Here is a 23,108-nt window from a genome sequence, read left to right as displayed (position 1 = left end):
CTCTGAGATTTTGGTTCATATTGACATGATGTCATCACGCAGCTGGTGCAAATTTGCCGACTGCATCAATGATGGAAATCCCCTGTAACACCACCTCCCAAAGCTGCTCTTTTGGATTAAGTTCTGATGATTGTTGAGGCCATTTGAATACAGGGAACTCACTGTCATGTTGAAGAAATGAGTTTGAGATGATCTGAGCTTTGTGATATCGTGCTGAAAATATTTCCCCCATAACCATTACGCCAACAGCAGCAGCCTGCACCACTGATACAAGACAGGATAGATCCAATCCTGTTGTTTATGCCAAATTCATGCAGGAGGTGAGTGTACACCACACAACACCATAGAACACTGGTGTATGTATGCATAATTTAGCTTGAAATATTAACACATTTTTTCCCCTTTCACCAGTCTAACAGTGCATTAGTGGAAAATATAAGTGAGCTGGCTCACTTCCTTATGAATGTGTACTGTGGTTTCTCCAATTACACTCAGTGCTACGCACATTACAAAGCCTTGCTCACACTAATATATGACTGCATGCAGAATACTTTAAACATTTTGTCATCAAATAACAAAAAAGGGTGTCAAGTGCAACATTTATTCACTTTATTTCATACTTTTTTGTTTTTGTCTGTTTACAAGACATATGAGAGTCCTTATGATGCTTCAGCGCGGTGAATATTTATCAACACAATAACAAAATTTACATTTTAATGACTCCTCCAGTTTACAAATGACACAAAGCGGTAAAGCAAAAAAAAATGCTGCGAGTCACACCTCAACAAACATCAAGCATATAATACATGGCAAAATATTTACAACAAAATATCACAATACTATAATACAGACTATACATAAAACCAGGATCAGTGTCATAGCAAAGCATGTCTAGAATGCTAAATCCTGGGAACACTATATCACATTTTCAGTGGTGATAACTCATATCCTTAAATCTTTTCATCTCTTCACATTAAATGAAACCTATTCTTGCTGCATGGCTGAATACATTAAGATGACCTAATAAAGCAGCAACACAAAAACAGTTAAATATGTTTGTATCCTGTTGTTCCACAGTGCTAGGCAACTTAATGACACACACACAGTCATATCAAACCATATCCATTTCTTTCACAGCTGACTGACTGCAAATCTATCTGCATCATTTACTTTCACTGCGCTCACCTGTTATGATCTTGTTCAATCATGTCTAATGTGACATATATGGTCTTAAGTAATGCCCTTTCTTGCTGTTTTACTGGCACATGCTTGCTCAGTTTAGCAGTCTCTGGGACAGGACTCTCCACAGAACTCTGGCTTCGATAGGGGTTGGCTGTGCTGCTCTCTGAGGAAATTAATGCAGTGGATTCTCCAGGAGAGGGAGGCGTCTTTGCAGGTTCAACTGGACTTTCATCCTCCGTATAAAGACCAAGAGTCATTCCTGAGTTTGCGTAGTCCACTATGTACTCACTGGCTGTGTTAGTATCATGGCCTGTAACTAGTGAAGGGGTAGATGTGCTCTGCGCTTTCTCTGGGTATACTGTATCACAGTGGCTTTCAGATGGATTTCTGAATGGCTGGAAGCAGATTCCCTATGGATAAAAACACACAGACAGAAGGGAGCCGTAAAACAAAAAGCTAGGATGAATTACAGCAGCTTTTATATATTATCAAGACTCGGGCATGGATTGTTTCTGTAGCCAGTGAAAGCTAAACCCTACATAGACATGATAACTCAGGATAGAGGACCTCTGGAAGAGGGAAGATGTTAAAGGAGTCGCAGTGCATGGACACATAAATGAGTTCACGACAGAAACTTCAAACTAGGACAAAAAACATCTGTAAAAACCAGTGTGCCGTTCCAGAAAGCAGGTTCAACAAACTCGGGAACAAAGCATAAACTCTGAGTTGCTATAAACTCAGAGAGTTGAAACAGCCCTGATTATGTTCACCCTGAGTTAAGAATGCATGCGTGAAGGAGGATAGCAATCATCGGTGAAGCTCTGATACCAGGATTCCCCATAGCAACAGGTAAATAAAGAGCAGCACATGAATGCTTATGAATCTGGACCGTGATAGCTATCATAAAAACACATGAGGGGAGAAAAGGGTCATTTAAAATCCTCCAACTTGAATTGTTTTAATTGCTGAAGCTCGAATTCCACCAAATTTTACATTTGATTTTTAGATCAGATTTTTCAGTTGTAATCCGACAAATTACAGAAAACAAAAACTGAAGACATGGAAAAAACACATACGACAGTTTATTCATTGACCTGCGATATCCGTCAACCCAGTAAGATTGATTTTGGAGATTATCAGTGGGAGTAGTTGAGGAATTTACAGACATCGCACCTTACTAAATGTTGCTCAATGTCATTTGACTGTATTTTAGTGCATGACTATACTCAAACCCGAAGTGCCATCAGAACATATTAGAGCTCTCTGCAGTTATGCAAACATAGCATATCGGCACAAATATTCATGTGGGCTAATTTTACAGTCACCTTGGAGTCACTGAGTAGAGTCAAATGTAAGGCCATCTGCCCCTCGAGATAAAGCCCAGCTCTAAAGTTACAGCGAGGCATACTATGCATCGCACCATCATTGCATTGTAAACGTGCATATATGGATTTGGTAATACAGATAATGTATGCATATTTTTATACTTGAGCCTAATCTGTCTTCACTGCTAGAACTGTGACTACAAAAATACAGAACACACCAAAAATACTTGTTCAGTCAAACTAATTTCATAATACTAATTTCTGACAAACTAAAGGGATTTTTGTGTCTCCGTGGGATACTAATTTGTAGACCGTGGGATACAAATTTTTATAGTTTTTAATAAAACCGATCAGAGTGCTGAGTGCTTATTTCCAACTGGGGTTTTATGTTTTGTCAAGCCAGCTAAGGCAAAGAAAGTCTGGTTGTGTTGAACTTCCTTTATAATATAGGCCTCAGGAAGTCTGGGGGGAAACTGTTTAAGATGATATTCAGAAAACCACTTTCAGGACAACTGAAAATACCAATTATTTTCATTTTTTATTAATCCGGCCGCCAGATTTTGGTAGTTAACTTTTTGATTAAATCACAGAATCTTTTATTCAGATCTCAGAAAATTGAGGTAAATGTGCAATGATCAAGAAAAAACATCTTAAACAGCTTTTTTCATTCAACACAACAAAGTCAGAGAAACTCAGTTTGCTGACACACGTGACGAGGTAAAACAGAAAACCCTCACACTGTAAAATGTGAAATTAAAGTAAATTACCGAGTAGTCACTTTAGCAGAAATATAGAATAACATTCAGCTTCTCTACAGTTCAAGAAAGCACAAGCTGATGTATTTCTACCTTTTTTTTCTCCTGACAATGAAAAACCTACAATTTAATCATGTGACTTCTTGAGCAACATTAATGCAGATATAATGTATCCCACTGGACAGCCTCAGATAATAACACACATAGCGAAGTTAAAAACAAGCAGAGACACATGAGCACAAAGAAAATCTAGAAAACCCATGTGAACAGACACAACGACTGGACTATTTATACACCAAGGAGTGATTTGTGATTAGAAACGGGGAGAAAAACAGGACAGATGTGCACATAATCAAAACAGATGGTGGGGACAAAAAAAATCTGAAAAACTAAAAGAAGACAAATGAGAAAGCAAACTAGCAAAGTAAAAATGAGAAAAGGAAACAATAACTCAAAAGCCTAAACTACATGAGAAAATATCACCGCCCCATCCCGCAAAATTCATCATTATAAATCAAGGGCCATGACATCCTTGTCACCTTTTGTTGACTTTGCGACGCCCAAACACCCACAGAGCTGAGGGCTGGATTTGGCACGGGCTTCTCCTGGAATTTCTTCCATCTAAACAAATAACACACATCATTAACACATCGTTAGGAAGAAATCTGCAGAAGTGTTTGGTGCCAAAAATTTAATCACAACATGACCACAGTGTCTTAACACATCAGAGCCTGTCTTCTACTATTGATGGCCTGGAAATGTTTTTGGTTCAGTGTTTGCATTCAAAAGGAGCTCATAACACATCATCAATAACAAAAAGAGACTGAAACTTACTGAACAGCGAAGCATAATCCGAGAAATAACACCAGAAAGATGATAATGCTTCCAGCGATACTGAGTGCAGTAACAAGCCCCGGATCTGTTAAAGATATTTCAATTGATCGTTGAGCACTTTGCAGAACAGACATTAAACACTCTTAAAAAAAATCCCTGACTGGATTTATACAGTTTTAAATAACTAGTACTACCACAGCAAAGAAAAAAAAAGTTCATAACATTCGGTTTAATTCAGATACTGGTCCAGTGAGTCATAACATTAGAGGTTAGGATCTTAGTTCTTAGCAAACAAATATTTTGACACTGATCAACCGTCGGCTGGCAGTCTTTCACAGTGTCTTCTCATGGTTGAAAAATAGTTCCAAAGGGAGGTGAATCAACGTCAAGACGGCTTCAGGTACTTCTTGACTGTTATCTGGGTGACGTTCTACCCAGACAGACAAGTGTTTACCGCAAGGGTGACTCAAACCTCTTCCTCTAGCCCTCCTTGCCCTAATGAGCCAATCAACTTCACACTCAAACACTTGCTTCTCACGGTTTAAATTACTGATATCAGCAGCAGACATAGATCATTTGTACCATTTTAAGTTCATCAAAGTTTGAAATTTAAGTGTACATAAAAATAAATGACTTTAAAGTGTTGTTTATAGTAACAAAATCAAGCTTCAGTAATACCAGTTTGTGTGAAGCCATGTAAAAAATAAAGGCAATTATAGGGTTTAGTATATCAGGACATAATAAAGCAAATATCTAATCCTTACAAGGTCTCGAAATTAGGTAAATACAACCCGAGATCAACAGCAACTCGTGACATATAACACTGTGAAATGGTCTAACAAAAGTGAAAATGAAGAAGCACTGTGTGAAAAACCAAGTATACCTCATGACTCAGTAGCTCGTAGAACACATTTAGCAACACAAATGTGAAGTCATTGTTTTCTGTATGAATTTATCAGTCTCTCATGTCCAGTGTTGGGCAAAAAGTAATTAATTATAGTTACCAGTTACTTCTTCAAAAAAGTAACTGAGTTACTAGCTGAGTTATAAGATTCTAAAAGTAATTAATTACTAGGAAAAGTAACTATTGCGTTACTTTAAAAAAATGTTTAACCTTCTGGGGTCCAGGGTATAATTGGCCGTTTTTGACTACTTTTAATTTTACTGCTACATTTCACCTTTAAAAACTATTTACTTTGCCTTGTTTGGTATCATTATTTTCAGCACAACCTCACATGTCTGAATCTACAGTTATGTTTTCATTTGGTCATACTGTAGTAACACAATAGATCTAAAATTAGACAAAAAACATAAAATCCGAGTAGAAAAAGTTATATTCTTTACTGTAAAAACCACAAACATGGTGTATCACTCCTCCTGTTTTCTATCTGGAGACACTGTTTACACTGTAATCTGCCTGTGGTGGCTTTTTGATGGCACCTGTAACATTCAGCAGTCGCCTCATTGTTCCCGTCAACCCGCTGCACCACGTACTTCTCTAAAAGAATGACTCAGGTTTAAAGCCCCAAAGGATACAGGATACAGCCTCGTTGTTTCTGCAGAGAGGTATATACTGTTTTTTCTTCATTAAATTATATACTGTAAATGCTTTACTGTTTTGTTCTAGAGAAATCTCTCTGCAGAAACAATGAGGCTAAAAGTCATGACGTCAGTAATCATCAAGCGTTTAGAGGAAAATGCATTAAAATCAGACGTGACTATGTCGTGGAAATCAGCACATTTCCTGTATCCTTTGGGGCAACAGACCTGAGTCACTTTCATTAGTAGTCTTAGTTATTCCGTTTTGAGTTTCTTATATTCCCCATTTAGTTCCTTGAATATTACATTTCCCCTTGTGTCTGTGTCCCTCTTTGTGTGTCTGTATTTATGTGGATTGTGTGTGTCTTTGTGTCTGGTTTCCTAACCTTGTGTTTCATTTCATGTCTCCCCGCCTTTCATGTTTATCCTTGTTCCCCAGCCTGTCATCATTGTCATCACCATCGTTTCCTGTTTTATTGCGAAAATCTTCCACTCCCTGTTCAGTGTGTTTAGTTTTGCTTTCTCTGTCTCATCATGTCTAATTTGTCTTAGCTGTGTTCCCCATGTGTTTCCTGTTCCCTTGTCATTCCTTGCATATTAAAGCCCTCTGATTGCCTCTGTCCAGTGTTCTCCCTCATTCCTCGCCGTGTGTTTTGCCTACCTGCGTGTTTAGTTTCATGTATATTCCAAATTTAGTTAGTTTTGTAGTACTGCCATCCAGCAATAAAACCGATAAAACTTTTTGAGTTCATTTTCACCTCCATGAGTCTGCATCTAGGGTCCATTCCTGCCTGCCTTACATGTTCATGACACCACTTTGGTTTCATCCAAAGGACAGGAAGTCTCGGTTTGTTCGGGTGCAACTTTGCATGCCTAAGCTAACTGCCATGTGCAACTCTTCTAAACAAGCCATACTTGTTCATTTTCCTAATTGCACTGTCTAATTGTACACTGCATTTTGGATTATTTTTTGTTAAATAAATAATGGCACAGCATAATATGTCATGTTTTGTAGTTGCTTTAATGTTGCATTTACCTAATTTTAAGACCTACTAACGACTGTGTTACTTGTATTATATCCTGATACAAAAAAACCTGAGCTGAAAGAGGGTGTACTTTCTTTTTACCATGCCTGCATGTGGAGATTCACAACCACTTAGTAACCAGAGTAGTTGTTGAGTTTTAGGTTTTTAGTTTTGTTTTTGCCGTTGTGCTGTGACCAATTTCGACCATGGCAATGCCCGTGGTCATAGACTTGTAGCTAATATTACAACAGCAAAGTAAATCCTGCCACGCCTTTTTGTCAGTAAAAACAATTAATATTTTATGGAAAATAAATGATCCGTCATTAATTATTAAACTTTTTCTGCAGTTGTCAAGTCTGCCGTCAGCAAATAAGTGCTGTTGTGGGTCTCAGAGCAGCAAAACTGCAGCATCCTGTTTCTGACTTTCAGGAATGTTTCTATTTGTTTGGGTCCTTAGATACATGCCAAGGTAACTGCTGGAAAACACAAAGACTTTGGATCGAGGCCATAAACAGATTTTCTCTGAGGCTCATCAAATTTTAATATTTGGCACTGATGTCGGGATTAGGCTGTTATTACTGCTATGAGTCAGTTGAGCTGTGTTTGGTTAAAGCTCGACTGTAGGAAAACACAGGTTCATGACTGGTAACAACAGCCATTGAGTTATTTAACTCACAAATGTTTTGAGTGGATTTATATATAAAGGTTGCTAAAAACCATAAAATAAATAAAAATACACCGACACTGAATGGACTGAACTAAGCAAAAAACATTTTTTGCTGTATTTTGTTCAATCCAGAAAACAAAACCAAAAAAATAAAACTGTGTCACTATCAACTGAAATAACCATCTTTACTGGCCTGACATGCCAAAGCATGATTATTGTGCTGATGCATCTGTTGATTATTCACCAACTTAGTATCAGAGTGGTATTGCGTGCACCAAACCAAAAATAATCTGCTCGCAGGCTCATTCTGAATCATTCCTCACCAAATTTTTTGGTTGTAAATTTCTCATCACTGCTTGTTGATATTCCGGTCAGAGCCCTGGCATCGACATTGACGGTGTACTGGGTGTCTGGACTCAGATCTTTCAAAGAGACGTTCCTCATTTTGCTATCCACAGTAACATCTGGAAGAAACCCATTAAAGAAATGCCATGAATGTTGTGTTAAATGAAAGTGTGCAAACTTCGCACAAGTGCGCTGCATACTCACTGAGATGCGGTCCATCCTGCGCCTTGTAGTAGTTGACTGTATAGCTTTGAACAGCACCGCTGCATTCCTTCTGCGATGTCGTATTCCAGCTCACAAAGGCATGTCGGTGGCCAGGTACAACTGTGATAGCAATGCTGTCTGGATCTGTAGGAGCGACATGGGCAACATCAGCGTGGCACAGCATTTAAAAAAGTACTGTTTCAGAATGAGTCAAAAGTTTGGACACACCTTCTAATTTAATGAGTTTTCTTTATATTTACTACTTTCTACATCAGGGGTGTCCAACTCCAGGCCTTGAGAGCTGGTGTCCTGCAGGTTTTGGATGTGTACTTGATCCAACACAGCTGATTTAAAAGCCTATATTACCTCCTCAACATGACTTGTAGTTCTCCAGAGGCCTGGTAATGAACTAATCATTTGATTCAGGTGTGTTGACCCAAGGTGAGATCTAAAACCTGCAGGACACCGGGCCTCGAGGCTTGGAGTTGCCTACCCTTATACATACTGAATACATCAAATATATGAAGTAAGCATATATGGAATTATGTAGCAAAGAAAAATTGATAAATAAATATGTCTTATATTTTAGATTCTTGAAAGTAGCCACCCTTTGCTTTGTTGACAGTGCTGCAAACCCTTGGCCTTCTCTCGATGAGCTGCATGATGTAGTCACCTCAAATGGTTTTCACTTCACAGGTGTGCCTTGTCAGGGTATATTTGTGGAATTTCTTGCTTTCTTAATGGGGTTGGGACCATCAGTTGGTTGGTTCCTGCAGTTGTGCAAGAACGAACCAGCTAAGTAAAGAGAAACAAAAAATAGACATGTCCCCCAAGTGCAGTCGCCTTAAACCATCAAGCGCTATGATGAAACTGGCCCAGGAAAGGAAGACCAAGAGTCAACTCTGCTGCTGAGGATAAATTCATCCGAGTCACCAGCCTCAGAAATCGCAAGTTCACAGCACCTCAGATTAGAACCCAGATAAATGCGACACAGAGTTCCAGTAGCAGACACATCTCTACATCAAGTGTTCAGAGGAGACTGTTCGAATCAGGCCTTTGTGGTCAAATAGCTGCTAAGAAACCACGACTAAGGAAAAGCAACATGCAAAAGAGATTTGTTTGGGCCAAAAAACACAAGGAATGGACATTAGACCAGTGGAAATCTGTGCTTTTATCTAATGAGTCCAAATTTGAGATATTTGGTTCTACCCGCCATGTCTTCGAGACAGATGGTCTCTACATACATGGTTTCCACCATGAAGCATGGAGGAGGAGGAGGTGTGATGGTGCGGGGGTGCTTTACTGGTGACACTGTTAGGAATTTATTTTAAATAGAAGGCACACTGAACCAGCATGGCTACCACAGCATCCTGCAGCGACTTGCCATCCCATCTAGTTCGCGTTTAGTTGGACCATCATTTATTTTTCAAAAGGACAGTGACACCAAAACACACCTCCAGGCTGTGTAAAGGCTATTTGACCAAGAAGGTGAGTGATGGAGTGCTCCGCCCAATGGCCTGCCTCCACAGTCACCTGACTTAAACCCAGTCGAGATGGTTTGGGATGAGATGGGCCGCACAGTGAAGGCAAAAGGGCCAACAAGTGCTCAGCATCTCTGGGAACTCCTTCAAGACTGTTGGAAAACCATTTCAGGAGACTACCTCAAGAAGCTCATCGAGAGAATGCCAAGAGTGTGCGAAGCAGTAATCAAAACAAAGGGTGGCTAAATTGAAGAATCTAAAATATAAAACATTTTTTGAATTATTTCACATTTTTTTGTTTTCTACTAGTGCTGTCAGCGTTAATCTCGTTAAAATGATGTTAACGGCATAACCGCATTAACGCAAATCTCTGTTAGTGAGTTAACGCGTCTCGCCCCGTGTAGCCCCTCGGTTATGGGTTGCGGTTATGGCGTTAACGTCATTTATAACGAGATTAATGCTGACAGCACTATTTTCTCCATAATTCCATATGTGTTTATTCATAGTTTTGTTGCCTTCAGTGAGAACAATGTAAATAGTCATAAAAATAAGGAAAAATCATTAAATGATAATGTGTGTCCAAACGTTTGGCTGGTAGTGTATATATCCAAACATCTGAATTACATACCTCCAAAACTGGAGCAAACATGAAGGACTTGTGTGCCCTGACCTGTCTTGTCACCAAAGAGGGGCGTTACTGTGATATTATATAGCTTTTTTTCCTGGAGGCCTGTAAGAGAGGGGGGAGACTAGTCTGAAAATTCTTGACAGAGAACTAGCAACTGACTGTTACAGCATACTTGTTTAGCTTTTTAGCCACACAGCTCAACAGTGATGACGTGCATCCCTTAGAGGAGTTTTGTGCTGTTAGTGCCAAATTTGAATTTGTTCCATGCTTTATATGATACAGCCTTTAGCTATGGTAATATTTTATATGTATCCATTTTAGCTGGAAGCCTATCAAGAGTATAACTAAAGTACCAAAAGCTGTGTAATCTAAACATACCAAAGCTCCAAGTGCACCAAGTTAAGTGGCTCGTATGATCTGTTTATATGATGAAATGCTTCCTGGGATTAGTATCTATTATAATCTAGTATACTTTTCAGATTTAATATGCGTGCAACAATGGATAAGAATGATTTATTTGTTTTAACAGTTATGTTTACAATTAAATAGTTTAGTTAATCTGTTTCCTTATCTGGGGTTTGAAGCCATCCAAAGAGTTATGAGAGAAGATTTGAGAAGGCCTGAGATGACTACTGAGTTAGGAATGTAGAAGAAATAAAAGTGGGGACACTATGAAAGGCACTTGGGTGAGAACTGTGAAAAACAAGAAAAAAATAAGAAAAAGCTTCACAACAAACAGCTTCCTAGCATAAGTAAACACAGATGCTATTGAAGCAGACCTACAAAAACTAAATGGAAATGAAGAATACAAATACAGGATCTATTTTGGTGATTGTCCCTGTTTGTTAACCTTTGAAAAATAGTGTATTTTCCTATACTTTTAAAAAAACAAAACAGATTTTACCCGGTCCGTGTAACCAAAGAAACACCGCAAACTGCAACACGTCTTAGGACACAGTTTTCAAGAACTAACTGTTTTTCTGTAGAATGTATAATGGATTACAGAGCAGCTTTTAACATCTATCTCACCCAGGCTATGCATAATTTGCTACACCCGTGAACCAATGATGCTGGAAGATAAGACACAAATGGATCATGTCTTTGCCGATAAATCGGCATGACTCAGATTCCAGCCACAAGGCTCCCTTGGAATTTATTAAACATCCATCTATCAGTCTGTCATCAATTTACCGTTATCACACTGCTCTCTACGTACCGCTGAGTGTTACATTCGTGTACTCGCTCTCTTTCCAGTGGTACTGACTTCCATCCTGGGTCCAGTCAATTTTATACCCACTGACTGGCTGCATAGGAGCCATCCAGCTGACCTTAATAACATTGTCATCAGATAAGGTCTGGATGTTGGTAACTTGAGGAAGGCCTGCTGATTAGATAAAGTGAAAGAAAAAAGAAGCAAATTGCTTGACAACACAGCAAAGCCTTTGTCCATTAAACTGAAGCAATCTGGTACATCAATAATAATTGCCCATTAAAAATGCTCAGTAAATAGCATTTAAACTTACTCTCTCCAACGGCCGGAACATAAACTGACTTCACCACAAGAACATCTTCATTCTGGAAGACTGTGAGATTTATTCTGTGTGCATCTTGGTTAACAACAACATCACAAGTTGTGTTGCCATGGAAGGTATAATTCCCTCCAGTCATGTGTTCACTGTCAGGAGCTTGTTTTATGGCGTAGGTAAATGTGCCTCCACAGTCTTTAGGAATACCCTGTGTGGATAATTTGAAGCTTGTCACATAAAAAATAGACAGAACATACAGAAATCTGCTGTTTAGAGACACCAATGAGATATTTCCTTACCTTCCACATGACACGGACTTTTCTAAGCCCATTTTCTTCCAGTTCAGACACTTTTCTCCACAGGCGCAGGTTGACATGATTCTCTGTAAAAGGTCAAAATAAGAAAAACTATTTTACGCAGGCAGGAATATTATTATGTTTGAAAACTGTCAACGGTTTTGGTCTGAAGCCAAGAAAGGAGAAAGCAGTGTGACTGTTCGCACGTTAAATAATATCCTGGAGCTCATGGTAACCGCTGCAAACAACTACGTGTTTACAGCGAATAATTCAATCATCCATCCACTTTGTGAACTGCCTCTCCAGTTCAGGGTCACGGAGGGAGCTGGAGCCTATCCAAGCTCTCTCGATGTGAGCTGCGGGGTACGTCAAGGACCGCAAGTCCATCGCAGTTCATTATTTTAAGTAATTCTGCTGCAGAAGTTGTAGACTGACCCTCACCTTCGTGTTACATGCCATCGGTTCTCTGGAGGTATTTTTTTTAAACATTACAGTCATATTACACAGCATAACAGACTAAACTTTTGACTTTGTATTAGGTGTATCTTCACATTCAAGTCCAAACCTGCAACTCAAAATGTTTCAGACTTCATTCCTTTAACATTCCTTGTTTATGTTCCCTCTCAGGGCCTCAAACGCAATCACTGTTGTATCACCGTATAAAACTACAACCATATGTTAAAGGTTAAATTTCATGAACACATGCACATTAAAATCTAAATTCAATACAAAACCTTTCAAGCAGGAAAACAAAGGATTTGTATTTTTACAAGTAAACTGACAAAAAAGCTGGCCAAAGCAAATGTTTCAGGTGTGATCCCGCCTGTAATTTAAACTAGTGTTACACTTGTAAGTAATCATTTTCAGTCACCATAACAGACGTTTTTTATTTATTTATCTATTTTTTAATAGAGGCATCTTTCTTTGTTTCAGTATAGATCCCTCAATCCTAAGCCAATCACACTTAAGCCACACAGAAAAGAGAAACCAGGGTTTGGACATAGGTTCTGAACTTAAGCTCTAACTAAACAAAATGTTTAATTTGGCCTGACTTTTCATTCATATCACAAATATAAAAGATGCATTAAAGAACTCAGCTGGTGGTCTTCGTTGGTTTACACTTGCAGCGTCATAGTTTTTGTTCTGTATCGCTAAGGTCAACTGTACGTTCAGTTGCACTCGTTTGACTACACTGACTCAGATCTGCGAAGCAGTTTTAAGTGAACGTTGCTCTTACTGTCAGGGGCGTAATTTCCAGGGGGGTTAGGGGAGTTATGACCCCCCCCCCAATAATCAGACCCAGCCAATATAACCCCCCCAAAAAATTTTGAATTATCTTGCATAAATAGGCTATAGATTTTCTTTACTCATTTCAGGTATTCCCAGCAAAATAGTTGCATGTTTAATCATCTGGGATTTTACCCAGATTTATTTATTTATTTAGACAGAGCTCTTGACACCCCCCCATGTTCAGCACAAAGTTACGCCCATGCTTACTGTTTAGTTTGGTCACATGTAGTACTTCCTTGCTCCAGTCACTCCAGATGGCCTTCCCCAAAACACAGCGCACTGAAAAGCTGTAGGTAGTGCAGGAATCCACATTGTTGATCGTGATGTACCCATTAGCTTCATCATTTAGTAGACAATATGGTCTTGTATTGTTTCCGGTCTCACTGTGGTCACACTAGGAGAAACATACATTTCTTCTTAGGAACATCACTTCACTTCTAAAAAATACTTAAAGCTTTTACCAACAGTCACTAAATTTATAGGGTGCATGTTTAAAAAGAATCGAGATTTATAAAGGTTTATTTTTTATTTTGTTGAATTGATTATCCAGGAAAAAAATCCATGCAACAAGGAACTTTTTGAAGTTGAGGAGTTTTAGATTTAAAAAAAAAAAAAAAAATTATTACATTAAGTGAAATACTTTTCTTGCCAAATGTCACCACTATTTGCCAAAAGTCATCCTTTAGCTGAATGTTTTTATTTGTTAAAAGTAATGTTTAATCTTATCTAAAGATAATTAATTGTAACTTAATTAAAAGGAAAATTATAATATTAGTATTAGAATATTTTTTAATTCTTAGAAACTTTTCGAATCAAATCGCTGTCAAAATTGAATGCTGAAAATATTTTATAATCAAGTTAAAAATGAATATACTGAGAAATTAATAGTGTCAGTTATGGATACAGCCTAAATATTCAGCTATAGAAATATCACATGCAGCTTATTTATTTTCTATTTGTTTCTTCCAACTAACACAGTATGTCCATTATGTCCCTCGTTTATCGCGGGATTTACGTTCAAAAAATAACCCGCGATAGGTGAAATCCGCAAAGTAGCCGACTTTGTTTTGTTTTTTTACAATTATTAAAGATGTTTTAAGGTTCTAAAACCCCTCACTACACACTTTATACACTTTTCTCAGACAGGCATGGACATTTTCACACTTTTATCTCTTGTTTAAACACTCTCAAAGTTCAAACCTTCGTAGAAAAATAAGCCCAGTGTTATAGAATGAAACCAAAGGCACTCATGGTTGCCTTTGACGGTGCAAAAACGTTCCGTCAACATTGTTGAGTTTGTTGGGGAGAAAACTTACAAACATACAGTACAGCTCTTCAGAGTCACACTGCTACTGATCGAAGATTTATGTAAATTTGACTACCTGAACGCATTCTGTACTGTAGAGGAGACACGGCACGAGATTGATTGATAATGGTCTACAGCCAATCAGGACGCAGAACACAATGCGCTGCAAAACAGCGAGGCTGCGAAAGGTGAACCGCATTATAGTGAGGGACCGCTGCATATGATTTTTAGGTGATTACAGGTTATCTAATTTGTGTTTTAGCTTCACTAACTGTGCAGCAAATGTGGTTTTATCTCTGCATTCCTCAAATACCACAGAGATTAGGGATTTGAGATAAGCCAGCGTTTCCTTACCTCGACAATTTCTCCTCCAGCTAAAACCTGGAAGTGAAAAAAGTCCCCAGTTAGCCATGAAGGGTTAAATATTGCAAGCATAATGGCAGAAACAAAAAGAGCTTATATAGTGTCTACACAAATTAATGTATTTTATTTCCCATTCCACAGCTTTATAGCAGTTTATACCATCTGCACTTTTGTGTCTGATGAAGCAAATACTGTTTATGACTAGATATATAACTTTTTTCTGGACAGAAATCTTTAGTCAAGGCACATATTGGGCACTATTTTAAAACATTAATGCTTAACCAACTAAATTAACTTTCACAAGACTCTAGGCAAAACTATTAACATGTGTATTAGAATTTCCTTTATTTATGTATTATTCACATTATTTATTTACAATGCCTCAGTGCCACTGGGTTTTAGCAGGTCTCAATGTCTCACACCTTATTCATGCCATTGAAGAACCATGATTTTATTTCAGGAAGTTTGGGGGGAAGCAGACAATTCTACAGGAAGAGTCTTTTGTTTTCAACCACTGTATGAAGTAGCAAGGGAGTGTAAACAGCTGTGCAATGCCTTTTGTTTCTGTAGAAGGTATTTAAACCCAGGGCTGTTCTGGGTTCAAGGGAGACTGCTGGTCATTTGCCCCGCGATGGGTGCTCCCACCAAGCTTGGGTTTTTTGTTCTTTTTGATTAAAGGATGTTAGCTACGCTCACCATTTGTCTGCAGGCTTTATTAAGTTAAACTTCCACAACACATGAGATGAAATAAGTACAGCCCAAGATTTAATAGCTTGTAGAACGAACTTTCACAGCAACAAGTCATTTTCTGTTTGACTTCATCAGTCTCTCACATGCTTCTCACATTGCTTCATTGAGGTTTGTGGGAATTTGTCTCGTAATGTCCCGCCGCAGCATTTCAGTCAGATGGACTGGACATTGAGTGGGTCATTGCAACAGCTTTATTAATTTCTTTTTCAGAGAAATTCAGCCATTCTTGTGTAGCTCTGCTGCTGTCCTTGGGATCACTGCCCTGTTGCACAAGCCCAGTTCCAGCAAAGCTTGAACTATCAGATATACTCGTCCCATCTGACTCTAGAATACTTGCAGAGGAGTTCATAGTTGACTCAATGACTACAAGGGGCCCAGGTCCTGTGACAGCTGCTATGAGCTGTTTGTGCTGATATGTTGTGTTTGGTGGTCCTGTGCATTATGGCCAAACATTTCTGTGCTGCTATGTTCCTTTTAGAGAGAAGAGGCTTTCTCTTGGCATCCCTTCCAAACAAGTCTTACTTGTTCAGTTGTTTTCCTAATTTTGCTGTCATTAAGTTTAAAATTTCACATGCTAACTGACTCCTGAAGAGTCCTTTCAAAGTTTGACCTGGAGGTGAATTTACTTGGAAATTAATTCCTAGAAAGACTGTCTGATTATGTTAGTGCTAGTTACACTTGCTCATCAGTTAATCTAGTGCATTTGCATAGCAGCATCAGGCTGCTGCTTACTCTCTTAATTCTAGTGGGAGAATATTTTTTTGACATGACTGTAGATCGAGATTACACATTTTTTCGGACTTCCTTTTTATTTTGTCTTCCTGGAAATCGGTTTATGTAACTTGCTGTTTAATGTATGAAAATGACGTAACTTGTGGTCATCGTCATTAAAACTGTTGTGTTTCATTCAGCATTTTTAGGGCAGTGTCGTAACTAATTCTTGTTATTGCTTCAAAGTGAGCAGCTGTGCGTGTAATGAAAGAGCAACGTACCTTCCTGCATTTGACTTCACAGTGACCCGGCTCTAAAGGAGAAAGTCGTCGCCATTTAACTGAGAGCGAACCTGCAGAGTCAGTCACCTCTAGGTCCTTTGGGGGAAGACTTTTACCTGAGTAGCAGACATTTCAACATCATCAAAAACATTCATAACTATAGTTATATACAATGTAATCCATGTCACTTACTTATGTCACGTAGCGCAAATGTACGAGGCTCAGAGGAAACATTCCAGTGATGAGTTGTGGCTTTCACGGTAACAGTGATGTTGTCATCTCGAAGTGTGAATAGTGGTGTGAGTGTGCATGTTGTTTTCTTTGAGTGGCATTGTACAATTTCCTTTTGTTTATAAAAAACACTGAAGGAAAGAAAAATCTATTAAATAATTTAAGAAGCATTAAAACAAAGAAAAAAAATCTACATTAGTTGTTATTCACAAGAGAAAGAAAATACAAAACTTACCTCTCTACGGTATAGTTGACTGGGGGATTCATGTGATGCTCCCATGTGCATGTGAGGCTGTCTAAGCCACCGCTTTCCTCTTGATTAAGCCTATACTGGACGCACGAAATATTTCTGGGTTTTGCTGCTGAAGAGAAATCAAGTTATTAATGTCCTACATTTCCCTTTAATGCAGGAATGCTCAACCATATTTATGTTGGTAATGGAAGAAAATGACTTCTTACAGTACGTTTCTATAATGGTGCCTCCAATGACTTGCTGAGTATCTGCAGTATAGCACTGCAATGTCGCACGAGGGTGAGTGAAATTTCTGAGTGACAAGACTGTGTGTGTGCGGTTCAACATGCTGGACAGGCTATCATCAATGCGATCGTTGTTCAGTTTCCAGTAGATTTTGCTCGCGCCAACACACGAGCTCTGACATGTTATCGTGATGTTCTCTCCCGCTTTGATGTATGGATCTTTAGGGTAAACACTGCAGGTGTTGCTGTTGGGGCCTGGAGGAAATGATCATTTTAATTAAGGTAATTGAAAAAACTCTTTTGTCTCTGTAGCAAAAACTGAAGCTGGCAGATGGATTGCTTAGGTTATCAGATGCGTAGAAACAGGGAAAACAGCTGGCTCACAGAAAGCACTAAAGCATAGGAAAAAAGCGCTTGCATGAATGGGTGTCTTGGTCTCGTCCGTGCCCACTCCGGGTCAGGGACCAGACCCTGCCCCAAGTGGAGGAGTTTAAGTATCTCAGGGTCTTGTTCACGAGTGATGGGAGAAGGGAGCGGGAGATCGACAGACAGATTGGTGCAGCAGCTGCAGTGATGTGGACGCTGTACCGGTCTGTTGTGATGAAGAGAGAGCTGAGTATAAAAGCGAAGCTCTCAATTTACCGGTTGATCTACGCCCCTACCCTCACCTATGGTCACGAGCTGTAGGTAGTGACCAAAAGAACGAGATCGCGAATACAAGCGGTGGAAATGGGTTTCCTCCGAAGGGTGGCTGGGTAAGAAGTTCGGCCATTCGGGAGGGGCTCAGAGTAGAGCCACTGCTCCTCCACATCGAAAGGAACCAGTTGAGGTGTTTCGGGCATCTGGCAAGGATGCCTCCTGGGCGCCTCCTGGGTGATGTGTTCCAGGCATGTCCCACCGGGAGGAGGCCCCTGGGGCAGACCCAGGACATGCTGGAGAGATTATATCTCTCGGCTGGCCTGGGAACGCCTTGGTGTTCCCCTGGGTAAGCTGGAGGAGGTGGCTGGGGAGAGGGAGGTCTGGGCTTCTCTGCTTGGGCTGCTGGCCCCACGACCCGGCCCCGGATAAGCAGAAGAAAATGGATGGATGGATGAACGGGTGACTGAGGCATGTCATAGAGTGCTCAGGTAGAGTAGAAAAACGCTCTATAAGGACCACTTCATTTTATTCTTTTTATTTCCTCCAGCAGTCAACTTCTAAGTTCTTCTTCTCTGATTATGTCTCATTGAGTCCATGTGTCTTGGTTTTATCTAACTCATCATCTTTTCTTACCCCTTTCCTCACCTGTGTCCCCGTGTCTGTCTGGTCTCAAAGTGTGCTCACCTTTCTGTCGTTGGGTCAAGCCTGTGCATTTGTGTTTTGTTTTTTCCTGTTTTATTTTGGTGTCTGTTCTTACTTGTATCTTGTGTGTAGTTCTATTTCCTTTGTCAGCTGTAATGAGCCCCAGCTGTGATCCCACCTGTTTCCCTTCCCTTCATTATTCTGTGTGTATATATTGTCTCAGTTCTTCCCCTTGGCTGTGTCCTTGCTTCTTGTTGTTTTTCCCTCTTTAAGGAGTGTATTTTTTATTTTTTTAACCTGCATTATTTTGTGGTTAGTTGAAGTTCAGCAATAAAGCTGCTTGTTAGTTTTAACCCTTGTTTCCGAGTGCTACATTTGGGTCTGACTCCTTACTGCCACAATACCAGCCTTGACTGTTTGTTCACTTTTTCACTTTTTTTTGTATTTAGCCCACACTTCCTCTTGTACAGAGGGTTTTTTTACACTTGGGTTGGGTCATAGTCTGCTTCTCTGAGAATACGAGGTTCTTCTTACCCAGCTTCCTTTCTTTTTCTTGAACCAATTCTCATTTCTTCATATTTTGCTTCCAGGAAATCAGATTTTCTTGTCATTTTTCTTTTTAAAAAAAGTGAATAGTTCTCTAGGTTTTTGGAAAGTCTTAAAAACACAGTCTGACAGGCATAAAATAGGATTTTGCATTAACCAGTTGATTCCCAAAGAGCGAATTAGTCGAAACCTCTGCATATGTCAGCATGGTGTGCAGTGTGTCCTTAAAAGTAACTGAGGAAACTGGACAAGTGGAGGAAAAAAGAAGAAGTGGCAAGCAGTAAAAAAGATACTCTGCAGCACATGATCACATGAACGCGTCCTCAAGAAAGAGGAAAAAAGTTAACAAAAACCTGAAAAATGACCTGAGATGTGAACCCAAACACAGAAAAGTACCACTAAATTTTGATCCACCATGAAGTATCATCTGGAAAGCACCTGACTGGAAATGGCTTCATTATTTAACCTGACAATAATCCCAAATACACCAATGCAGTGAAAGCATACCAGGATATAAAAACACACAATGTAGCACTATCATTCATGGTTCGGCCTCAACTTTATCGAGCAGTGTGGGATCATCTTGACAGAGAACAGAACTTAAAGGCAGCCGACATCCAAAGGAGAGCTTTGAATGTTCTTCAAGGAGCCTGGAGAATTATTCCTAAAAGTTTGGGCTGTGCTGAAAAATAAAGGTGGTCATACCAAATATTGACTTTTAAGCTTGTTATTTCCCCATTTTCTCAAGAAAATATAAATAAATGAGGAGTGGCTTGAGACTTTTGCTCACCTAACTGTAATCTAATCCCACTTCTTAGTCCAACACAATTTTAAATCAGCACAAAAATCTGTGCAAACTGGAGACTGACTGTGATACAAGAGAAAGTTTTGTTAATTAGGCTTCGCATCTTATGCAAAGATTTAAAAGTAATAAAGTTATGATCGCTAAAAATGTTAAAACATTAATCTATTGCATTCGAAATGCAAAAATAACCAGTGTAACATCCAGAATAATGCAAAGCTATTAAGAAAAATCTTGTTCTTATTCTTGCTGTTCTTGCACTGTTTGCTGCAACGTAGAATTTCACAACTGAGATGAATGAGTCAGTCAAGTATGTCAGCAGCCTAAAATGAATACGATATGATACACAAGACTTTCTTTGATGACTTGTTCTGTAATTTCATCAAAGCATACTACACCATAGCACCGTCCATGCCCAGGTTAGTTTTCTTACCTGGAAAAACTCATCATGCTTATTCCATCCTCTAATGCGATGACTTAGCTTGCTCACAACTTTACTTAATTTGGCATGCTTGTGCAAGTTGCTTTAGCTGTAACAGTTTCATTCCATGTGACATTTGAAGCTTATTTTTTAATGACCATAAGTTTCAATTTTAGACAGCCAGCATTGAATCAGGTGGTTTTTGTTATGTTTTTGTTTTTTAATGAGTCTTAACTGTGATCATCCTGAAAAGCTCAATCATCATAGTAGGATGGACATATCTTCAGTATTTTAAACAGTTTTTTACCTCCATGTCTGTGTTAACTGGAGGCATTCTGATGAGTTATAGCAGGAAAACCCCAGGTGTTCCTAGCTACAGTAAGACAAGCAGCATAGCAGGCCAGTAATGCCATAACCCTGGAAACAATAACACTTAACTGGAATGCAATTGCTTACGCTTTGAAAACCTACCCATGATCCACTTCTCAACAAACGTTTGTGAAAAATGAATTTTTGCTTGTTTTTGTGTAGACTAAGCCTTACATCCTTAGAGAAGCTTATAGTTATTTAAAAAAAAAAAGATTATTGTTTGGGCACTGAGAGTAGAGAATAGACAGAGTCTGGGGTGGTCCAGGGCCCAATCACAATCAGTGACCTGAATAATGTAAATCTAGAAGCCTGTGAACCTTTATTTAGATCAGAAAGCAGTTTAGTCAGATTCCCACAATGTCTCATTCCAAGTTCCTACGCCTGATCCTCATCCTTGCATCTGAAACACACTGCAGAATGCCTCAGGGGGAATCCATGGAAAGTATTCTATCAATTCACAATACTTTCTGTAAGTGCTCACTAACAGTTTCAGGTTTAAAGCTTATTATGTGAAGCAGCCACAGAAAGATTTCAGTTCACATTAACGGTACATGAGCTCTTTGAGATTCATTATTACAACAACAGCATCGTGACGATCTGACACGGCCCTGAGTCTGCTATGTAAACAAGAAGACATGCTCCAAACAGCAGCCACTCTTACACCATCATCAATTATAAAGAAAAATTTCTGAGAAATTTCTGTGAAAACTATGATCCCTGGCGCTCTGACTCACATTTAGTGACTGAACAATAACAAACTAAATCTTCAAAATTCCTCTGAACGCCTCAGGTGTGATGAAGGCTACAACAGCAACAGTGAATCCAGTCTGGCAATCGTTAATTTTTTTTACAAATCCATATGCCACCAGATTCAAGTTAAGTCTTTATGAGTATGAATTATCTGTTATTAGCCCTCCTGCTTGTTAAGCAAAACTATTTTGTCTGAAACATGCATTGCAGAGTTCTGCATCTGGTTTGAATCAAGCTGCTTTTCTCATGCGTAGCACCATATGTACCCTGTTCCCTGACTTCCAAGAGTTTTCCAATAGTTTCTGCAACACTCATAAAGAGATCAGGGCCCCCTGTGGTGGCATGACAGAAACACAACCTTAACATTACTTACTGTACAATATAAAGCGCCTTGAGGCAACTTTGTGATTTGGCGCTATATAAATAAAATTGAATAGAATTGAATTGAAAATTTAACAAATAATTTCATAGCAGTTTTATAAAACCGGTGAAGAATATTATGCCAGAGTTAATGCATATTTTTATCTTTGATTCATGGTGTTTGAGTCCCATGAATCAATGAGACTATCGGAGGTCTCCCTGGCCCATTGGAGGTACCTCACCCTCAAGTTGGGAAAACATGTATAAAGACTTGTTAATAATGTAGTTTGTAATGTAGTTTGGATAGTTTAGACTATTTAGCACATTTTTCCTGATAAAACTGTTACACTGAAGAAGAATGGTCTACTTTTACAATATGTAATTGTTGTGTTGTTACTTTAACTTATCTAAAAAGGACAATGCGACCATCTGTTATAAAGAAAAGCAATAGACTATTAGAGGAGTTCCCAGAATAGGTGTAACCTTGTACAAGTTAGAAAGAAAAAACACTGTAACTTTTCAATCTGATTAGATTTGTTATTGCATAATTTTATTATTTTTTTTCTCTTCTAGTCTTCATGGAAAATATTTAGACAAGCAGGGACACTTCCATGTAGAATATTTGTTGATTTACAGTAATCGGAGAAGGATTGTCAGACATTTCATCAGGTTCTGTTCACTTTGGTTAAAAAATGATGTGTTTTATTAAATAAATGGAGCCACATATGGTTACCACCTGCCTGAAGCTTTGCTTTTAGAAGAAAAATTAGTCATTCTTAGTAATGTATACTTAAACAGAAATAACACAATTCAAAGCAAAACACTGATACAGTTAACAAGTTTAGGATTTAGGTCCTGTTTCAGATAATAATTATTTAAAATGCTGCAGGTTATTATTCTATCAAAGTGAGAATATTTGTAGGTAAATTTGGGTTTTTATTTATTTCAAATAAAGTACACATGCAAGAGTAGTTACCCTTCTTAACTGAAAGTAGAACAAAAAATGGGCATTTCCCATAAAGCCCAGAACTGAGTTTTATCGCTCAGCATATCTGGAAATCCCTTTAATACTTTATTAATTTTTTCAACTATACGACACATAAAATGCTAAAATTGACTTACCAGCAATGTTTGAGATTCCAGCCAGGATAAACAGAAGTTGGAAAGTGTACATCTTTTATCCTGTAATCAGACCTCAGACAAATCCGCTGTTCAAATGCATTTAGAGCTGACAGTTATTCCGCTGAGCAACACAGAAGCACTCCAACGGCTTCAACCGAGGCTGTTATGATAGACGGCACCCGACCCTCCGCCACATTTTCCTAACTAACGCTTTATTTCAGCCATCATGTAACAGGAACTG

General features: G+C 38.8%; 1 protein-coding gene across 3 annotated transcripts; it reads right to left on the bottom strand.

Moving 5' to 3' along the window:
- Nucleotides 1-625: 625 nt before the first annotated feature.
- Nucleotides 626-23,028, bottom strand: LOC134643362 (interleukin-6 receptor subunit beta-like). Of its 3 annotated transcripts, none has more exons than XM_063495685.1 (16): nucleotides 22,868-23,028; nucleotides 17,199-17,471; nucleotides 16,975-17,101; nucleotides 16,701-16,870; nucleotides 16,509-16,624; nucleotides 14,758-14,784; nucleotides 13,305-13,491; nucleotides 11,811-11,893; nucleotides 11,509-11,719; nucleotides 11,202-11,369; nucleotides 9,986-10,087; nucleotides 7,877-8,020; nucleotides 7,651-7,791; nucleotides 4,097-4,181; nucleotides 3,802-3,883; nucleotides 626-1,592 (listed from the first exon to the last, which is right to left on the bottom strand). In XM_063495685.1, the coding sequence occupies exons 1-16, from the start codon at nucleotides 22,917-22,919 to the stop codon at nucleotides 1,182-1,184; spliced, it is 2,379 nt and encodes a 792-aa protein (XP_063351755.1). In that variant the 5' UTR covers nucleotides 22,920-23,028; the 3' UTR covers nucleotides 626-1,181. The 3 variants fall into 3 exon arrangements, with proteins under 3 accessions (XP_063351755.1, XP_063351756.1, XP_063351757.1); XM_063495686.1 differs by having other exon boundaries at nucleotides 11,202-11,366; XM_063495687.1 differs by lacking the exons at nucleotides 17,199-17,471; nucleotides 22,868-23,028 and having other exon boundaries at nucleotides 16,975-17,110.
- Nucleotides 23,029-23,108: the final 80 nt, after the last annotated feature.

Source organism: Pelmatolapia mariae, linkage group LG15 (genome assembly GCF_036321145.2).
Source record: "Pelmatolapia mariae isolate MD_Pm_ZW linkage group LG15, Pm_UMD_F_2, whole genome shotgun sequence".
In the NCBI taxonomy this organism is placed as follows: domain Eukaryota; kingdom Metazoa; phylum Chordata; class Actinopteri; order Cichliformes; family Cichlidae; genus Pelmatolapia; species Pelmatolapia mariae.
This window is presented reverse-complemented; position numbering and strand designations above follow the sequence as displayed.